The 16,065-nt window shown below is 38.1% G+C and overlaps 1 protein-coding gene across 1 annotated transcript in view; it reads right to left on the reverse strand.

Annotated features, from left to right (window-relative positions):
• Positions 1-7,438: 7,438 nt before the first annotated feature.
• LOC120420810 (proton-coupled amino acid transporter-like protein CG1139) overlaps positions 7,439-16,065 on the reverse strand; it is a 38,256-nt gene continuing 29,629 nt past the window's right edge. Inside the window, exons 3-8 of the mRNA XM_039583931.2 lie at positions 14,114-14,512; positions 13,884-14,052; positions 12,692-12,883; positions 12,451-12,629; positions 12,212-12,387; positions 7,439-8,152 (exon numbers count right to left, since the gene is read on the reverse strand). Of these exons, the coding sequence (XP_039439865.1) occupies positions 7,899-8,152; positions 12,212-12,387; positions 12,451-12,629; positions 12,692-12,883; positions 13,884-14,052; positions 14,114-14,512 (1,369 nt within the window). The 3' untranslated portion in view covers positions 7,439-7,898. The remainder of the gene's footprint in view (positions 8,153-12,211; positions 12,388-12,450; positions 12,630-12,691; positions 12,884-13,883; positions 14,053-14,113; positions 14,513-16,065) is intronic.

Genomic DNA, 16,065 nt, shown 5'->3' on the forward strand with positions numbered 1-16,065 from the left:
TTAGAAATCACCAAGTGGATCGCCCTCGCCAACTGCTCTCCTCCATATTTGAAGAGCTCACCGGGTAACCGATCTTTACCGGCGGCCCTGTTGTTCTTCAGCTGCCTGATCTCCTTCTTCACCGTCTCCAGATCAGGTGCCGGGAACTGTTGGTCAGCAGCGGGCGGTCCAAGTTGGGCTTCAAAGCCGTCTCCATGCGCTACATCGCCGTTGAGGTGCTCGTTGAAGAACTGCTGCCACCTGTTCAACACCTCGCCTTTGTCCATAAGAAGGTTTCCCTCGGCGTCCCGACAAGTGTTGGCTTGCGGCGCATAGCCTTTGCGGGACCGGTTAACCTTCTCGTAGAACTTTCGCGTCTCGTTCTGCCGGAACAGCTGCTCCATTTCGGCGCGATCGCGATCTTCCAGCTGGCGCTTCTTGAGCTTGAAGACCGTTCTCTGCTGTTTCAGCGCTTGTTTGTATCTGGCCACGTTCTCATCAGTTGCAGCTCTCAGCTTCACCGCATAAGCTGCTTTCTTCTCGTCAAGTAGCCGCTGGCACTCCTCGTCGAACCAGCGCTGCTTTCCAACTCGGACCGTACTACCTAGCGCGGCTTCAGCGGCACTGCCGATGGCCGAGCATATTCTGCTCCATCCATCGTTGAGCGAGGCAGCGCCGAGTTCCTCCTCCGTTGGCAGGCTCGCTTCCAGCTGCTGCACGTAGTGCTGAGCCGCAGCCGTGTCCTGCAGCCGCTCGGTGTTGAACGGCGGTGGGAGCCGGGTCCGTCGTCGGTGGTACGTCGTCGACAGTTTTGAGTGCATGCTTGCACCCACCAGGTAGTGGTCCGAGTGGATGTCCGCACCGCGGTACGTGCGGATGTTCCGTATGTCCGAGAAGAATCGGCCGTCGATGAGGACGTGGTCGATTTGTGTTTTTGTTCGTTGGTTAGGCGATGTCCAGGTGACTTTGTGGATGTCTTTCCGGGGGAAGAATGTGCTCCGTACCACCATACCGCGGGAGGCTGCGAAGTTGATGCACCGCTGGCCGTTGTCGTTGGTGACGGTGTGCAGGCTGTTCGGCCCGATCACCGGCTTGTACATCTCCTCCCTTCCTATGCGGGCGTTCATATCTCCGATGACGATCTTGACGTCCCTCTGCGGGCAGCTGTCGAACTTCTGCTCCAGCTTCGCGTAGAACGCTTCCTTCTCGGCATCGGATGATTCCTCGTGTGGGCAATGTACGTTGAAGATGTGATAGTTGAAGAAACGGCCTTTAATCCTCAACCTACACATCCGGTCGTCGATCGGCTCCCAATCTATCACACGACTCCGCATCTTGCCCAACACTATGAAGCCGGTTCCCAGCTTGTTTTCGGCTCCGCCGCTCTGGTACATGGTGAGCTCCAAAGCATCATCCTCCCACATCTTCGCTCCCTTCCAGCACATCTCCTGCAGTGCTACAACATCGAAGTTGCGGGGTTTGAGCTCGTTCAACAGAGCGTACTCATACCCATCGAAACGTAGCGATCTGCAGTTCCATGTTCCGAGTTTCCAATCGGTGTCCTTTTCGTGCCTAGGTCTATGCCGTTTGTTCCGGATCCTTATTCCTTCTTGATTGTTCGTAATACTTGAATTTTCGGTATGCAGCCGGATTGGGGCTGCGATACCTAGTCTCGGGGTGGGGCTGCCACCTTGAAGCTACCGAGACCCAGCTCCGGTTTTCTCTCGACACCGTAACGGGGGCCTTTCTCACGAGGCCTAACGGCATAGCTACACCCTCCGAAGAGGATGGAGCCCCCCTTCCCTGTCAGCATACTACCATAGTTCCCACCGGGGTTGGTTACCCGATCTCTCCAATGGTTACTAGTATCCCGGCTAGCGCCGCGGGGAGGCCAGGGTATCGGAGTTACTGGACAAGAGGCTAAAGGACCGCTTGGTGGGTCTATTTTATTCCTGCGGTACTCGAAGTACCTATGGTACGCCATGTCCAGTCGTTCGCTAACCATACAGACATACAGTTGAATGTATAAATATTTTCGAATTAATAGGCCTATTGTATAAATAATAAATAAATAAATAAAAGGGCCTGTAAACCTTAGAAAAACTTACTACACAATGAATTGATTCGAGAGGATTTATGCTTTGGTAAGATCGATTCAATGTGTATGTGCTTGGTTGATTAAAATGTAACATTAAACTGAATGAGCTACCATTAAAAAAAAGTTATTCTGTTTATTAAATCTTTCGGTGATTCAGTTATTAGAAACGGCTGATCATTTCTATTAAGTTAGTCTTTATTTGGACAAACATTTTAGAAAATAGAGTAACATTGTTGAAGCAGTTCTATTTTTAAAAATAAGCCTCAAAATTGCTGATGGTTGAAATAACCCTTTTGTCTCAAATCATATAAATTGTCAATATTTTCACCACGAAAAGGTTAACTCTTCTTCCCCCAAGTAGATTTTATTCAACATTTCCGCAACCTGAAAATATTCAATTATAAGTTTTATATGATTCTAGATTTTAAATAGAACGTAAATTTCAGTTCGCTGACCAAATCCATTTCATTGCTTACTTTTGTTTGATGGACCACTTTCTTGTTTGTTTTTGCTGCCTGTGCTAGGATAGTTCTAGAAACTTCGTTTCAAACAGGCAGATGCTTCAACAGTAAAAAACAACTACCTACTTTGGCTCACCAGCTCACGTGAGCGCAAAACACTCCGGTGAGCGTGAGCGAGCGCGAGCTACCTGATAAAAACTCACGCTCCAGCTGGAGCGAGCGCGCCTTCCGTGAGCGCTCGCTCATTCGCAACCCTGGCTTAAAAATTCATCTATGTTTGGCTAATAAGGGTATTTCATCAGATGAACTCTTCGAATCATGCCAAGCATTTTAAAAAAATATTTTAAACCGGCATTTTAAAAATGTTAGGGGTAACTTGAGCCCCCTTTCAACATTTTGAAGAAATCTTAAGCAAAATGTTTTTTATTCATCCAAACTTTTAATTTTCTATAAGTTACAGCAATTTCACATAAAACCTGTACGTTTGTGTTCAAAATATAACAAGTTTAGTATGTAAAATATTTAAAAACTTAAAATATTATTTTTTAGACCAAAATTAAGCATGTTTACAAAAATTTGAAATTTTTGTTTACAAAACTTTTGAAAAAAAGTTCAAACTGCAGTAAGTTATGTGCAACTATACTAAAGGAAACTATGTATGAAAACCCAGCCCAATTAAATAATCTTGAGGCTGATTCCAGTGACTGTAAAAATGCAGGGATCAAGTCTCCCTAAACGCACTTTTTTAATCAATTGATTGTAAAAATAGTATGACGATAAATTTAACATCAAATGCGTAAGGGTTTTGGAGTTGATAAGTATATCAAACAATTCATGCATAAAAATATATTTTTGAATTATTTTTGAGTGTTTTCTATACATATCAAAACAAAGAAAAAAAGATCTCTTGGATGTTTTTGGCAGCTCGTTTTAGAAAAATGTGTGTAACTCAATCTAAACATTTTTTAATTTTTTGCTTTGTTTTCTACAATGAGTTTTAGTTAATTTCGCACAACTTTCTAGAACAAAGCTAATTGTTTTACCCACATGATGACGAGATACAGGCTTGGGATCAAGTGTCCCCGGGGATCAAGTCTCCCCACTCTCCCCTATACATTAATCTTTAATCGATTTTTAATTAACCTCACCAATATTGAATCTTTTTTCCATTTCTCCTGCTTGTTCAGTCACAATAGATTGCTTTATTGTTAAGTAAAATGATTTAGAAACATGAGTTTTTAACAGGCAAAAATCCAGAGTAGAATTTTTAAGGCGGTCATTCACTAAGCCGTGCAAACCCAGTTCTTGTTGGAAGCAAATTAAAAAAAAAAACATTGTAAAAATGTAGACATGTGTATGGCTACCAACTCTTGCTTAGCAAAAATTCGTACGCTTCGCCGATTTGACCCAGGGCATAACACACATTTTTCCAAAAAATATTCAGAAAAAAATGAATTTAGTACATACAAACATCAAACTGAGTGGCATCCACACCTTATAAATTTAAATTTGCTGCTTATGACTTGCACGGTTCAATTTTTTTTTTCAAATTAAGCGATTTAAAGTTCACGAATTGTCAAGTTTGCTTTTACGAGTACTATTGCTCTGAGTGTTTATACGAGAAAATGTGTTTATACGAGAAAATGTGATTTTCACAGGTTTTCCCATGCTTTTGAATGCTCTTGGATATTGTACTGTATAAAATAAATTTGTAAGGAATTTAAAAACATTAATTAGTTTACTACTGTTTGAAGTACTCAAATTATTCTTTTATAATCAAACATACACACTTAAATTTTTTACCGAATTTTCAACTGCTGAACAGTTCGGTAAACTGAAAACTACCGAATTCGGTAAATCAGTAATGAAGTTCGTTATTGTTCATCATACAACCGATTTTCGGTAAAATTTTGTTCATTTTGACAGAAGGTTTACCGATCTAAACTTTACCGATTTTTTCTACTACCGAATTCGGTAAAAAAATCTAAGTGTGTACAGTTGAATAAAAAATGTGTAATTGGAAAAGTATGGCCAGAGCATAAAAGCAATTATATTTTGAAATGTTTTTGCTAACATCATTAAATTCTTCTAAAATCCATATTATACAAAAAAAACCGTACAAGAATCCAGCCTGTAAAAAATCCGCGAAGAGGATCGAAAATTCGTACGGTACGGAAAAAATCCGTACAGTTTGCAAAGGCGTTATGCAACTTATATTTTCTTCGATATTGTCAAAATCTTATAACTTTCTTGGCGAAATTTATACGTACGCTTGTAAACTGATTTTAATGTGTTTTGCAATGTTTATTTTCTATTGCAGTCAATTTGCGGTAGTTTTTGACATCTTGAATTGAAAAAAGTACAAACCAAGCATCATATTTTGATGTTGAAAATATTATTATAAATTCATTGACAACATGCTATACGCCAAAAATTTCAAAAATTAAATATCAATAAATATACTGAAATATTTCTTCACAAAGGTTTTTTAAAGGTTTTCCGTTCTGTGATTCAAAAATTCAAAAAGTAAAAAAGTTTCTTAACTTGAAACAAAATACAAAAGAGCGATATAAAATGTTTTCTTTAAAGTTTACAATCGATTTTGAAAGTTTTATAATGAAATTTAAATTTTAGCAATATTAGTTTTACACCTGATTTTATGGGATTTTTTAATGAAAAAAACTAACTTAATCCTCTTATGTGGTTGTTGCCTTCACCACTCCTTACCAAAAATTGCTCACTTTAAAGATAAGGACATAATCGACATCAAGCACCAAAAATGTTTTTTTGTATGGAACCAACTAAATCTGAAAGATCCGGCTTCAAAAAACTACACCAAAATCACTTAAGTGGTCTTAACTTGATAAAAATTTGCCAGATCTTCAAACATTTAGACTTGTTTGAAAGGTTATGGGTTTGATGCTGGGTCCGGACAAAGTTCCGGACATTTTGAAAAATGCAAAAGGGGTCATTCGCGCCAACTGGCACACCACTCGAAATGCACTTTTTCTGATCAAGCTCAAATTTGGTGAAGCTATTGATACCATCAAAACATGTAAGAATCCCGATTTTGAACCAAATTGGACCACCCCTTCTTTTTTGACACCGCCCCAAAGTTTTGCGATTTTGGTCATTTTTGCAAAAAACTTTTTTTAAATGGCCATATCTCGGAAACAAAAAATCATAGAGCAAAACTTGACAGTTATTTTTAAAGGTATGCACCGCGTGGTAGGTAAATTCTGCATCTGCAAGCTTAAAAAATAGTTATCTCAAGAGATTTCAATTTGTCCAACATTCGAAAAATTGATTCTTATGTAAAATCGTCTGGGGAACACGATGGTGAAGTTTAATTCAAAATTTAAGCGCATTTATATTGAAAAAATTGCTGTAGGGTTTTGAATTGCGCAAAATGCATCAAAGTTTGATTTCAATCGAAAATCTGATAGCGCCATTCAATTCAGCGTCCGATGTTTTTTGATAAAATGACGAAAACTGCTTAACTTCGGGGGGGGGGGGGGGGGGTGCCAAAAAAGAAGGGGTGGTCCAATTTGGTTCAAAATCGGAATTCTTATATGTTTTGATGGTATCAATAGCTCCACCAAATCTGAGCTTGATCAGAAAAAGTCCATTTCGACTTTGTACTTTTTTGTGTACAGTTGAGGCGAAATGACCCATAGGCAATCAAATCAATAATAAATAGGCAATAATCAAATGTTATCGCAGAACTCGAATTTGATGTCAAACATCAAGAAATAAAAAACCTGAAACAAGTTTTTTTTTGCTTATGATTCAATTATCCGAAGTCCCATACAAACCTTCGGACAATCGAAACTTCGGATAATCGAGGCTTCGTATGCTCAAGTCTGAACTTTTTGTTTAACCCACAACATAATCCAAATCACACCAATCGCCGGTACCATTGCGTTTGATTGGCGGAAAATATCCTCCCAGCCCAGATGCGTGGAATTTGCGGAATGGTTCGGCAGGAGGTTGGGAAACTCAAGGGAAGGAAGGAGGAATCAACCCTCAAACCCAAGCAAAAGACTGAGCAGAACAGCAGAGAGAGCGTGAGAAAGACCGACCACGCAACGTTGCCAGATTATTTTAGGGGAAATCTGTATTTTCTTAAAAATAAATCTGTATTTTATCTGTATCATGTCAAATTCGAAGCCATAGAAGAATTTTTTAGACTTTTCACAACAGATTTAAGCTTTTTAATCACATTAAAGCATAATTCATATACTAAATTAATGAAATTTTAAAATTAAATCATTTTTAAAAAAATCTGTATATACAGATTTTTGAGATTTTTGGGATCAAAAAATCTGTACAATACAGATTTATCTGTATATCTGGCATGGCTGCGACCACGTGAACGCAAAACTCTCCTGCTCTGGCTCGTGTGTGTGCAGTTTGACGTCGAACGGCGTCCTCACTCAAGTGGAAGGTGATGAGAGTGAGCAGGGTGAGCAGTGAGAAGAAATGTGCCGCGTGGTTGCAAACTTCAAGGCGCTTTTTAAAACTGGAGCATGCGCTGTGAAAAGGGGAATGTCTTTCAGTTGTTATACTGCCCATGTTCGCATAAATGTCCCATATGCAAAAACAGCAAGCTGAGAAAAACGCTAAACAAGTTTGTCCCACACATAAGGCTACGTGTTAAGTTTTCACGAAAAAACTGGATTTCCTCCTGATTTCTAGAACAAAGTACTGGATGTTATAGGCTCTTTTGAAAGAGCAAACGATTTTGAACCAAACTGCATCAATAACTCAAAAGTGACGAAAATGCATATGGGACATTTATGCGATCATGGGCAGTATAGTTGTATGAAAATTTGTGAACACGTGTTAAACCGTTGATTTGAGGAACGTTCGAAGACCGTAATAAAAACAAAAGGAGAAATATTCTCATAATACTTTATTGATCATTTCAACATTTTGCTAAAAGTGTAACTGTCGTCTTTACAATATGAATTTTCTCTTTCAATTTGTTAACACTACTTTCGACAATGTATAAAACATCAAAATATCGTCTATCGTTACTTCAATAGCTCTTTGCACGGTGCTATCGTCATACAAAATACTATTAGATATGGTTGGCACAAAATATTCATCTCACTCTCTAATCGATACAACGATTGCGTATTATCTTAATCACAATAAAATAGTTGTCTGTGGGGTCGCTCCTGTCGCTAGCTCTAAATACTTATAGGTAAAATACACAACTTCGATAGTATCTACACAAAAACAGTTTTTAAAACCAATAGGAATGCAATTATTGCGTCGTGTCGCAACGACCTTAAAAATTTCAAACTGGATGGATTTTCCTGGAAAATCTCCACTTCCCCGTCTTCTTCAACCCTCTACTCGTGATCCCCAAAGGTTTGAATAATCTCCTTCAGGCTGGTGCTGGTTCCGACGAGCAGCCCAATCACGGCAATCACTCCGATGACGCTGTTCTTCACAATCATCCAGGCCTTGGCGAGTCCGTGCGTTTCGTGCCAGTACGTGCACGTTTGAATGAGCGCCGGGAAGGCGATACCCAGGGCGGACAGACAGAGCGCCCCGAACAGCGAGATGAACAGCTCCAGGTTCGGGATGGCCACGGCGAGCAGGACTGGAAGAGAGGAGAAATAAGGAATTTAGTTAGGAATTTGAAGTATATTTGTTTGGGAAATTAATTGGTTCTACTTTGAAGTAGATTAAATAAAACCTTTGTTCTAAAAACCAGTGCCAAGCAAAGTTGTCCCAATCTTTTAAGATAACTGTGATTGCCCCGAACCCCCTTCGATTTGCGTTGTTAAGGTTTTTTTTGTTCTTGATCACGAATCCGAGCTCCATTTACTGATAGCTCGTGACGGAGGGGCGGTACGGCTCCTTCCATTTTTGAACATGTGAAAAAATACGTGTTTTTCAATAATTTGCAGCCTGAAATGGTAATGGTTTGGAAATTTGGTGTCAAAGGGACTTTAATGTAAAATTAGACGCCTGATTTGAAGGCGTACTCAGAATTCCGGAATAACGTAACTTTCATCGAAAAAAATACAAAAATAATTTCAATATTTCTGCTATTTTGTAAGGAATTTTGAGACATGTCATTTTATGAGAAATTTAATGTACTTTTCAAGTCCCTTTTAAAACAAAAATTTTCACTTTAAAATTTCGTGGTTTTTCTTACATTGCAGGGTTTGTTTCCAGGGTTGCAAATTATTGAAAAACACCTCTTTTTCCAATTTTCAAAAATCGATTGGGTCGTACCGCCCCTCCGTCACGAGATATCAAAAATGGAGCTCAGGTTCGTGATCAGGGACAAAAGTTTCATTCAAATCGAAGAAGGCTCGGGGCAACTTTTTTCGACTTCGTTCTGAGTTTGCGGAGAATTACCCATCTAATAGTTTGGTTCGTCGTAAAAAACAAAACCAAGCCTGTTTTCTCCTAGCATGGATCGTTCTTAGCTTAAATACAAAATATGAGCTCGATTGGAAGAAAACTGTAGCTGCAAAAGCCATACTTTAACAACACGATTTTGTATGAGGGAATTCACTTTTTCAGTTATGGCCATTTTTAAGCACGTTTGCCATTTTTTACGATTTATGCCAGCATCTTTGGCAACAACTTCAATTCTCTTCGATTTCCCGGAATGGCTTTATATTGTATATTTTTCCGGATAGATTTACTGTCTTGCTGATTTTTAAATTGGCTTTTTTTTATAAAAAATGGATTCCCAAAATTAGTATTTTTTTACATTCACTAGAAATTTTATCCAATTTTTTTGACTTCAGTTTGTAAAATTAAAACAATTTTTCAATAGAAAAGTACTGCAAAGAAATTTTGATAAAGTAAACTTTTTTCGAGATATGATGCAGATTGAAACAATTTTCTGATTTTTTGAGATCGCTGCCAGATTTTTTAAGTGTCAGCCAGAATAAAAGGTTATCATTGTCTGTGCCAGATTTTGACCGACTTCGACAAATTTTACATTTTCTGCCATTTTAAAACATTTTTTTGATTAAATTGAATGTCTTAAATTAAAGTAAACAATTATTTTAATAAAAATGAAAATCAACTCAACCATCAGAATATTACAAGAATTTGTATTTATTAATTTGTTCTCCATTCATAATTGTTAGATTTTCATCTGCTTAATTTTTCCAGATTTTTTTTTTTGGTATTTGACCAGATTTTTTCACTTTTGATCTGGCAACCTTGCTCATGCACTCATCATTTCTGAAAATACAGTTTATACTCGATTATACGAAGCCCCAATTTTCCGAAATTTCCATTATCCGCAGTTCATATATCCGAAGTCCGAAAAAAAATAAAAAAAGTTAAAAATTGAAATTAAAGGCCACGGTGTCAACATTTGAATAAAAAAAGTGTTTAAAAATGCATCATACACCTGTTCTGTTGTTTTGCAATCATTGATTTACAAAATTTCTAAGTACTGACGAACATTTTATTTTTGCGAGAAAAAAAAAAGTTTTTGTGGTGCTGTACATTGTAATTTCATAAAAGTTCAACATATTTTTAAACGAGTCCAAACATGTTAAATATGATTATCAATGCAGAAAAAGGCATTTGAGATTGTTCTCAGTGGATTAGACTTCTATTTCCATTGAAATTTTGATATTTTTTTGAAAAAATATTTTTTTGCCCCCTGATTTTTCGGATTAATTATGAAGGGGGGCGACATAAACTTTGAAAAAATTTTGCAACGGCCTTATTTTAAAAGCTTCAAAAGCTCTAAAGACTCTAAAATTCAAAAATACTAGGAAATTGTTTGTGAAAAAAAGTTAATAATAATTGTAATTTATTCCGTGTCCCTATTTTTTCTGATAAGTCCTCATCAATACCTTCAACTTTTTCGAAGTCACCAAACCGAATAGATTATTTCTTTTAAAGATACAGATTTTTGATTATTTATGTAGCTGTCAAAATTGTAAAGTGATTGGAAAGGCTCCCACAAAGTATAATCCAAATAAAAAAATAAAAATCCACAAAATCGGCCGATTTTGTAGCTTACTGCTCCTTATCTTTGTAACCATAAATCGGATCAGAAATGTTAAAAAGCTGTTTGTAAATGAGTTTTACAATTATTTCTTTTATCTGTTATTTTGGAAGACGAAACTTCTTACTTTTCATCGCAAAAAAAGTTCTGAAATGATTTCAGCTTAAAAAAACCATTGGAGTGCTGAACAGTTCAACTAGGATGTCAATGATTGAATCACACATTTATATAAATTTTTGAGACAAATTTGATTTAATTCCTTCAGTGCCTCGAAGAAGGGAACATCTGGCAAATGATGATTAATTTTGGTGCATATATTCGTTAAACAGAATGAAATACAGAGCTTTTTAGAGTTATGATTAATTTTCCCATGAACTAAATAAGGATTCTTTCTGTAGTATCTAATATCAAAAAATAGCTTGTCTCACATAAGATGGACCTCTTGAACATTTTTTTTTAAATCTTACATTAAAATCGTCAATTTCAGAATATTTTTTTTTGTATATTTTATTTGTCCGTGACATTCAACGGTGTAAATAAACAAATAGTCTAAACCGTATTTTATTTAAATTTATATAATATCTAAAGTACGGTCTGCAAAAGATTGACAACAAATTAAGATTATTTTTACAATCAGATTGTTCCAACACTGAGTCATTGTATTTGGAAACAGAATATCTCAACATTCTCAATTAATGTGTAGGATAGACTAGTCATCATTACGATACGTGGAAGAATGATAAAATGGCTCTCACAAATCGTAGTTTCAACCAATCAGGCTCATATTTGAGGGAAAGACGTGTCTACTGGATACCCTTCTGGCATCAGAGTTGCTTCGAATATGGACGCTCCCTTGCAAAGTTATTCATAAATATTTGTTTCTGGGATGAAAAAATTAATTTAGGGCCAAAAATTGCATTTTCGCTTTAATGCTGCCATTAACACCAAAACTCAAATTTCTTCCAATTTCTTTCGTCGTTTCGTGAAGCATGAGTTGGGCTACAATGTCATTTAATTAGATTTAACCAAATTTGAGAATACACCCAGAATCCAGAGCTGTCTCATTGTTCCCCTCTTTTTTCAGCCCATGGGTAACAATGAGACACTTTAATTTTTCTTCATTAAACTTTTTAAAATCCTTGGCAATCTTACAAAAAATGAAGGGGATTTGATTTTTGGCACAATTATTAAGTTTTTACATTATTTAACCAAAGATATAAAGTTATACATTTAGTATAACTTTTGTCAATTGAAGTTTTAAGTTTGAAAAAATGCCTTCAAATGTCCAAGACAAGTCACCTGCAATGAAACAACACAAAAACATGATGTTAAGCTAGAATTATATTGATTTCCGTAGAGTGTCTCATTGTTCCTGCCAAGTGCGTCTACAATGAGACAGTTGAAAAACTCTGGCTGTAGAGGTCGGATCGATCTCATATTTTGATCAATGTTAGAATGATTGAATAAAATGAAAATGCAACAAAAAGCTCATTAAAAAAGCTTTTGAAAAAGTGACAAAAATCATTGAAAGTTGAAAACCAAAAGTGTCTCATTGATGACTACGCTACCCTACCTTTATGTTTAAAATGATAATTTTTGAACAAATATTAGATTACAGAATTTACTAAATTTAAAAAATCTCAAAGATACGGCAGCATGTTGACTTACATGTGACCAGCACCAGCACCGTCCGCACGAGATACTCGTAGATGGTGGCCCGCGGCGAGTCCCCAATGTGCTTCTTCATGTAATCGTTCCAGGTGATGTCGATGGCCACGTAACAGGCCAGCCCGTGGGTAATGTAGATGGCAAAGGCCAGCATTCCCTTAACGCACTGAGCCAAACTAGAAGAGGATAATTTGAACGTTAATTTTCAATTTGAAGAATATTAAAAACAGCAAACTCACATCTCATCCTCGGGAAGATTCAGCGTGATCGAACCCTTGGCATCCATTCCGTAGTTCAGGTATCCGAAGAATCCCATTCCGATGTAAAGCGTCACGATCAGAAGCATAGCCTTGTTGAGCACTCCAAAGTTTCCGCCAAACTTCTTCGGCGTTTTCATCTCATTCTCCAACGGTAGAATCTGCGAATCGATTAAGCAAACATGTCAAACCTGCGTAAGAAAGCAACTCATCGGGAACCTACCACACCGATGGCCTCCAACGCGAACAGGACCGTGCCGAAGAAGAGCGGGAACTCGGCCACGTTGCCGACCGCTTCCCGACCCTCGAACGAGATCGGCTCGCGGAAGATGTAGTACAGGATGATGCCGAACGAGACCAGGGTGATAAAATTAGCGAGCGTCGAGAACGGTGCCAAGAATTTGAGATTGCGAACCTGCAAGTTTTGTGGAGTGGTGGGGGTTGATGGCAACAGGGCAGTCGTTGATCCACGATGAAAGATGATCGCACATGGGGAAAGAGAAATTGAGGGAGAAATATAGCGTTAGTACAAGTAAAATTGTCAGAGTGATGATTTGACATCGACCAAAAATATTGCATAAAAAGCTAAAATTGTAAAAAACGCCTCAGAGATTCATTTAATTCATAAAATATGAATATAAATTTATTGTTCCAAAAACTTTTTATATTTCCCGTTTGATCAAATATTTCAGGTTTGCCCAAAATTTGATACAGCTAGTCAGTCAGCTTTCACCATCGACTCGATCGTTGAATGATTACTGAGCGTGCCTGTTATAACAGTCATCACAAAGTGACCGTCAGTGAACGCACACGAAGTTGAAACGAACGAATGCGAACTCGACACTCAATCAGCCGCGCGACATGAACGCTTTTTCTCTTTCTTCCTTTTACTCTCTATCCTCCATGCTGCGGTGCTGCGTGGTGATAGCTATCATTTGAGTGCAGTCATGGGGAAGGTGATCAGAATTGAGAGAGGCGGTGAGAGTCAAATGACTGTGTGATTGACGTTGCGTTGCGCGTGTGTGAACGAACGAAAGAAGAATGTCAAAGTCGGGTTCACGAAGTGAAAGTGACCACTCGCAAATAATCTCAAACTTAACTTGGCCCAAGATGCACGTGCGACAAGATAGCACGATCACATCGGATTGCAATCTTCCCCGAATGTGCACGCCAGTTATCATAACAATAAAGACGCGACTTGGGGCGGGACGGGTTAAGATCTAAATTTAAAACAAACAATTTTGACGCCAATTTCGTGCCCTTTCTTTGTGTGAGTGAGTGCATTCTCACATTAGTGTTAAAATTTGTTTTGTTCATTGCAATGGATGCTGGCGCCCATTTTTGGCACATTTGCATCGTGGCAGAACTCGTAAATTAAGACGACTAAAATAACTACAGACAACCCGAATACTAACCCAGTTGATCAGGATAAGTGGCAACAGGATGATCAGCATGTATATCCGCACGTCGGTATCGTTCTCCGTGTAGTAGTCCGCGATGGCCTTAATGTTGGACGACACAAACACCACGTAAACGCAGCACGTGCCCAGCTGATAGATCAGCAAGAAGGTGTTGATGATGTGGCTGTCGAAAGGATGTTCCGTTACTAAAGGTCTAAGGCCCAAGCGTCACCCACCAAACTCACATAATGACTTTGGACAGCGGTTTCAGCGTTTCCGGTCCCTCGAGCAGCGCCGTCTGCGTGACCGCCGGGTAGTTCAGACTCGGCACCCGTTTCCGCCGGCACAGCTCGAACTCGGCCTTGATGAGCAGGTGGATGCAGTACGTGCACAGGATGCCGATCAGCAGCGTTCCAACGCCACCGACCAGCCACCCAGCGTGGTGGAATGCGTTCGGCATGGCCAAGATCCCAGTCCCGAGCGAGCCCTTCAGCAGGTGGATCAGCGTTTCGTTGTTCGTCGTGGGATGCTCGACGTGCCGGTGCTCGTACGGGTTGTAGTCCGTCTCGAGGCCCGGCTTCTTGTCCTGGATCTCCAGCGCGAAGCTGTTGGCGATGTTCTTCGTGCCATGGTGGGCCTTTTTGCTGCAAGCGGGGGAAGATGAAAGGAGCAAAAAATATTTTTATCAATCTTCGTGCTTGTCGATCAAGGACAACTTGTGTGGTTTATTTTAAAAAAATCAAGCAAAACAATGTAAATAAGCCATCGCCAAAGTATAAACAAAGACGTCAGTGCCCACGTCAGTTGATGTTCACATTAGGAACGAGCAAGATAGACTCTTTGGTTACACTTCGACATTGGTCCAATAACATTGTTTTGCTAGAAATACCTTTGTTCTCCATATCCAAAAGGGTTAAAAGGAGGGTCTGCCATTGTATGGATGAGTGCAATTCAATTTACATCAAATGATGACATATTATAAATAAATATTATGATTTTTATTTTGACATAAATAACTTTAGTAAGGTGGCCTTCTTTGATAATGAAATAAATCAAGTTATAACGAAATAAACCCAAAAGATCTGTGCTGTTGTTTTCACATTTTTGAGTCTCTTTTAACGATTTTTGTTCGCGATTCTGCGAACAACATTGTCGAAGATTGCGAAGCAATTTGGTTTGTTTTGACGAACAATTTTGTTTGTATCGACGTCAGCACTTTACTGCTTACTTGTTAAGCAAATTAAGCAAGCGCGTTTGAAGGATTTTCCAACAATAATTTATCATAAACACAAACTTTTCCTGCACGCTTTAGTTTATAAATGGTAAACAATAAGGCACTTTTGGGATTGTAATAGGATAATTTGGCTAGATCATCTATTAATTGAATTCAAAACAAAGAATTGTTTTGATAGATTTTCTCAAGGATTTTTTTATACTTTTAATTTTCAAAAGAAAAAAAACACATAATTTAACATGGGAAAATATTTCACAAAAATGAGAGGTTTAACAAGGAATTTGTTTGCGAAAGCGTTTGCAATGAGATTTTTTTTTTTAAGTAAGAGCTGATTTATTGAAAGGCCGATTCATCAAATGGTAAAAGTGTTCAAATCCAAGCCTTACCGGACAAACTTCGTTCTGCCTTTTTTTTCGTTTGCTGACGTTTTTATCTTTTTTGCTTATACAGCCTCCTGTGATCAAAATTTGATTTTACGTAACTTTTCCCATACAATCTGCAGATTTTCCGGAATCGGTTCCAGAGTGGCCAATGTTGTAACTTTTTAGCATATAAACCTTCCTTGAGCTTACACGAACCTAACGCAACAAAAAGCGCCTCGATCCGACGTTCCGTGTTCAACTGATTCGCGTTCGAACAAAACCGTCGAAATTTTTTATATATATAGAGAAGATTATTAATATTTGATCAGATTTTTAAGCAAGTGGTTAGTTTGGTAACAAATCAATGCTTCAGTGCTCTTTTTTACTTAAATTGCTAAGATACTTATCTAGTTAGCTTAAGAGATCAAAGCGACATCGTATTTTAAACATATTCAACACATGAAAGACTGTAAAAAAATGAATTTAAATTTTATTTACTAGGATTTGCATAAATTCTTAAGATAAATTTCAAAAACTTTTTAATTTTGTTCAGATTTTGATATTTTTTTTGATAAGATAGATGGGACATTTGAAAATTTAG

The sequence above is a fragment of the Culex pipiens genome, chromosome 2 (genome assembly GCF_016801865.2).
Source record: "Culex pipiens pallens isolate TS chromosome 2, TS_CPP_V2, whole genome shotgun sequence".
In the NCBI taxonomy this organism is placed as follows: Eukaryota; Metazoa; Arthropoda; class Insecta; order Diptera; family Culicidae; genus Culex; species Culex pipiens.